This window comes from Nestor notabilis, unplaced genomic scaffold (assembly GCF_000696875.1).
Source record: "Nestor notabilis isolate BGI_N333 unplaced genomic scaffold, ASM69687v1 scaffold905, whole genome shotgun sequence".
Lineage (NCBI taxonomy): Eukaryota > Metazoa > Chordata > Aves > Psittaciformes > Psittacidae > Nestor > Nestor notabilis.
Window position 1 is genome coordinate 1,231 of NW_009930546.1, and position 1,002 is coordinate 2,232.

At 62.3% G+C, this 1,002-nt stretch overlaps 1 protein-coding gene across 1 annotated transcript in view; it reads right to left on the reverse strand.

Annotated features, from left to right (window-relative positions):
- EP300 (E1A binding protein p300) overlaps positions 1–1,002 on the reverse strand; it is a gene marked incomplete at its 3' end in the record, with an annotated part of 59,876 nt that overhangs the window by 587 nt on the left and 58,287 nt on the right. Inside the window, 2 exon segments of the mRNA XM_010015441.1 lie at positions 3–138; positions 141–997. Coding sequence (XP_010013743.1) covers positions 3–138; positions 141–997 — 993 coding nt within the window.

Here is a 1,002-nt window from a genome sequence, read left to right on the forward strand (position 1 = left end):
AATCATCTGGTGCCGCCTCATCAGGAGGTCTCGGAACTGGGGAGCCATCCCCGAGTGATTCATATTCATCTGCTGCGCCTGAGGATTCATCCCAGCCATGGCCTGCTGCGGCTGGCGCTGCGGGCGGGCGTCGGGGGGCGCATGCTGGGCCTCTGCACTCCTGCTTGCATGGGGTTCATGTTCTGCATGGCTGGGTTGGGGTGCACGCCTCCTTGCTGCCCTTGCATGGCCTGCTGCGGCTGGAGACCCGGCTGACCCTGAGGCATGCCAGGCTGGCCCGTCATCCCTTGGGGGTTCTGGGTCCCTGCGTACTTGGCAGCCCGCTGCTTGATGAAAGCGGCCAGCAGCTGAGGATTGGAGTGAAGGATGTTAAGCACCTGCTGCTGCTGCATGGGTGAGCTGGGAGACCTGAGAGTCCGCAGTAGGTTTTGTAAGGCCGCCTGGGGCAGAGGTGGTTGTTTGGGCTGAGCAGCGCCAGGTACCTGACCCATCCCTGGCTGAGGAGCCATATTCATTGGCTGACCCGGCTGGGCTACTGACATCATAGATGGCCTCTGCATTCCCGGCTGCAGCTGAGCTTGGGGTAAGCCCCCCTGCACCCAGGGTGGCTGCTGCTGGATTCCCGCTGGCCCCATTCCTTGATCTATGTGACCACCGGGACCTCTGCCTATTTGTGGAGGGTTCATTCCCATAGGTGGCATCTGGGGCATCTGGTGCTGAATTGGCCTTTGGAAGATCTGAACTTGCGCCATCTGACGCTGGGTCTCTGCTGCCCGCTGGATCTGCATGGCCATTTCCACTGCTGCTGGAGGAGGACCCTGAACTGGTGGTTGAGGTGGCTGGGGTGGCGTTGGAGGAGTCACCTGGCCACCTGCCTTGCCCTGGGACACAGCGCTTGGTGGCTGAGTTCTTGGCATGGTGTAGGGTGGCATGCTGTTGGGAGGTGCAGGCTGAGGTTGCGAGGCAGGCTGGGGGGGGGGCTGGGGATGCGGGGTTTTTGGG